This window comes from Microtus ochrogaster, unplaced genomic scaffold (assembly GCF_000317375.1).
Source record: "Microtus ochrogaster isolate Prairie Vole_2 unplaced genomic scaffold, MicOch1.0 UNK69, whole genome shotgun sequence".
NCBI lineage: Eukaryota > Metazoa > Chordata > Mammalia > Rodentia > Cricetidae > Microtus > Microtus ochrogaster.
Genome location: NW_004949167.1, coordinates 672,184 through 676,053, shown reverse-complemented (window position 1 = coordinate 676,053; position 3,870 = coordinate 672,184). Strand labels below are relative to the sequence as shown.

General features: G+C 48.5%; 1 protein-coding gene across 2 annotated transcripts in view; it reads left to right on the top strand.

Moving 5' to 3' along the window:
• Positions 1 to 3,870, top strand: part of Rnf220 (ring finger protein 220) — a 231,242-nt gene that overhangs the window by 193,391 nt on the left and 33,981 nt on the right. For both annotated transcript variants that reach the window (XM_013354799.2, XM_013354801.2), the window contains exon 3: positions 1,744 to 1,876. In XM_013354799.2, the coding sequence (XP_013210253.1) occupies positions 1,744 to 1,876 (133 nt within the window). The remainder of the gene's footprint in view (positions 1 to 1,743; positions 1,877 to 3,870) is intronic.

The window sequence follows — 3,870 nt, the reverse complement described above, 5'->3', positions numbered from 1 at the left end:
ACACACACACGCTCATACACTCACACATAAATACACACACACACGCTCATACACTCACACATAAATACACACGCTCATACACTCACACATAAATACACACCCACGCTCATACGCTCATAAATACACACACACGCTCATACACACACACCCATACTCATACACTCATAAATATACACACCCACGCTCATACACTCATACATAAATACACACACACATGCTCATACACTCATAAATACACACACACGCTCATACACTGACACATAAATACACACACGCTCATACACTGACACATAAATACACACACACGCTCATACACTCATACATAAATACACACACCCATACTCATACACTCATAAATACACACACCCACGCTCATACACTCATACATAAACACACACACATATGCTCATACACTGACACATAAATACACATACACTCATACACTCACACATAAATACACACACTCATGCTCATACACTGACACATACATACACACACACCCATGCTCATACACTGACACTAAACACGCACACATCCACGCTCATACACTCATACATAAATACACACACAAAATACTCTTTATTTTATTTTGAGACAGTTTCTCTGTGTAGCCCTGGGTTTCTTGGAACTCAGTGGAGTAGTCTGGCCATAAACTCAAAAACCCACCTGCCTCTGCCTCCCAAGTGCTGGGAGTAAAGGTGTCTACCACCACACCCGGCACAAATATTTAAAAAAAAAAACAAGTAACATAATGGACAAGACTCGGTCATTAAATGAACATGGGAGGGGAAGTAGGGCAAGGAAGAGAACACACTGTAAGGCTAAGGTGACAGCAAAGGGTGACGCGGTACAGGAAGGTGTCCTACCAGAGGCAGACACCGCCGGAGGAAGAGCAGGTTTGTAAGCAGTGGTAGAAGACCTCGAGTTTGAGGAGTTGAGGTTTAAATTCTTAGGAGACACCCAGGTATTGACGTCCATTAGACATTAGGATGATAGCACAGAGGGATGCCAGGTCGAGAGAGGTAGAAAGAATGCGGTCTAAGGGAGGACGTGGCAGTTATAACCAGAGGACAAATAAGCTCACCCAGCCCACAGAATGAGGAGGGCAGAAGCTGAAGACATAACCTTGGGGGAAAGTGGAGAGAAGAGAGAAAATGCATTCCATGCTGGGACCCCCGCCTTTGCCTGGCATGGGTCCTGGGTCAGAGGAAAACAAGGACTGGGTGTGGTGGCTCACAGCACACCTTTACTCCCATCACTTGGGGGCAGAGTCAGGTGGATCTCTGTGAGTTCGAGTCCAGCCTGGTCTAAAGAGTGAGTTTCATGACAGCTAAGACTGAGAAACCCTGTCTCGAAAAAAAGAAAAAGAAAAACCCAAGGGAATGTTTGCTGAACCCTCCTTTCTCTTTTCTTCCTTATCTAACCCTGGGAATGTGAAAGCCTTGAGAAAAGGAGAGACAAGGAGCACTCGACGTTCTGGGTGCTGATTAAACGCGTGTGAAATGGAGTGATCAAAGTTTTTTTGCACAGAGCATTGGTTGTGCCCCAGTAGATTTCCAAGAGGGGCAGAGAAGACATCATTTACGGCCATGGCCTCTGAAGCTACCACTTATACCTCTCACCCCTTTTCTAGGCTCAGAATCTCTAGAAGGCAACAGTAGACTTGGGCTGAAGGCCTGGGACTCTGGCTTTCCTTCTAGAGCCTAGCTCTGCTCTAAGTGTCTGTTCTCTTTCCCTGGCCAGGTAAGAAGAAAGCAGTAGCGTTGTTTGACAGCCAAGCCCCGATCTGCCCCATCTGCCAAGTCCTGTTGAGGCCCAGCGAGTTGCAGGAGCATATGGAGCAGGAACTGGAGCAGCTGGCCCAACTGCCTGCCAGGTAAGCCACCTATGGGGCATCTGCCTGCTGGGGGGTTCCACTCTGTTAGCTGCTAGACCTCACGTGAGCCTCTGGGGAGAAGCCGGGCCTTTGTGGCCCTTCTGTGCTTTCGCCTGTTTTTCTTCTTGCTTTATTGGGGTATGGGGGAGTTGAGGAAAGTGCATCTCAGATTCCAGTCTCAGACTGAGGGAAACTAGACAGGGAACCAGCCACTGACACAAGCCCAGAACTACCCTGCGGGGCTTTGAGGCAGGATCAAATCTGATCTGGGGTCCAGCAGTTCTATCAGAAGTCCAGCCCTGCCCTGTTATTCAGGGGAGAAGCAGCACCTTCTCCATACATCTCAACAACTGTGACAATCTTGGGAAAGTGCTTAAGTGCGTTCCAACCCAAGCCCACTCCCAGCTCTCCTCTGTCCTTGCCTGAAGGACTGGGCCGAACCTTCTTGGGACAGACGAGAAAGTAACTAATTACCTTTAATCTGAGCACTATAAAGCAGCTGTTCCATTTTGTTCAAACGATCTTTGGGGTCAGGAATTGAGGCAGGGTCCAGAGGGGTCCAGATGTTGAATGCTCAGCTGGGAGCTGGGACCGTCTAGAGCATGTCTTTTGATGGACTCTTGCTTTCTCTACTTGCCCTGGGCCTCCCCATCACTTGGTAGCCTTGGGGTGCTTTGACTTCTTACATGGCATCTTAGGTCTCCAAAATAAAACGTTCTAGCCAACAAGATGGAACACTGAGGTAGGAGGGTGGGAGGGTGCTGCTAAAGATCAAACCAGAACCTTTCTCTACTGCTGGGCTACGTCCCAGCCCAAGTCACCTGTTCAGACTGAGCCTTGAGGGTCATTTAAAGTCACTTCCTTGATCTATTGATCGAGGCACTATGAACCCACTCAGATGCAAGGTGAGGAGGACCCATACCTCCTTCTGATGGGGGGAGTGGCCAGATGAGATTATAAAAGAGCACATGGGTTGGAGCTAGGCTCCCATCATCCTCAGAACAGCCTACTCCATTCCTGCCCCTTGCTCATTTCAAGTCGTTAGTCCTGAGTGCTGCAAGGGGTCCCAGATGACCTCTGTCCTGGGAAGCTGGGCCTGAGCAAGGATTGGGAGAGGTGAGGAAACACAAGCCTTGAGAGGTAACAGCTGCTGCGTGGGAGGAGCCCGTGCTGTGTGACCCTTCAGATGGGAGCAGAGAAGGTTTCCTAGGGGAGGGATTTTGAAGGAAGAGTACTGGTCACCTATGGGCCATTACAGACCGCCCCAAACCTTAATGACTTAAGACGTTTGTCAGGATCAGTGAGAAGGCTCAGGGGTGAAGGCTTTTGCCACACAAGCTCTAGGACTTGAGTTTCACTCGTCAGTACCCAGTGAAGGTGGAAGGAGATAACTAACTCCATGAAGTTGCCCTTTGACCTACACACACATGAAAAGAAAAAAAGAAAAAGAAAAAAATTGTCTCAGCTTCCATGGCTCATCAGCTCCAGAACAACACAGTTACATGATCATGAGTAGCTATGGCCACCAGCTCTGGTTCTTTCCTGAAGCTAAAGGGAAAATCGTGCGGAGGATTGCAGGATGTTTCCAAGATGGCTCACTTGTGTGGGCTATCGTCAGGAAGCCTCACTCCTCAGCATCTCTTCAAAGCTGCCTTGAGTATCCTTCCAGCTGACTGCCCACAGCATATGATGATCCCCTAAAGTTTACCTACACACTAGTACTCCATGCTAGAACAGTCTATCTCCAGGTCATTGCTGGGTTTGGCAGCTCATACCTGTAATTCCAGAGACAAGGCAGGAGTACCTGGAATTTGAGGCCAGCCTGAGCTACAATAGTGAGACTATACCGAGAGAGAGAGAGAGAGAGAGAGAGAGAGAGAGAGAGAGAGAGAGAGAGAGAGAGGCAGGCAGAAATAAGGAAGAAGGACCTAATGTTGATCGCCTGGAGTGTGACGAGAATTCAGACAAGAAACCTGAGTCAGGAACATCCTCTG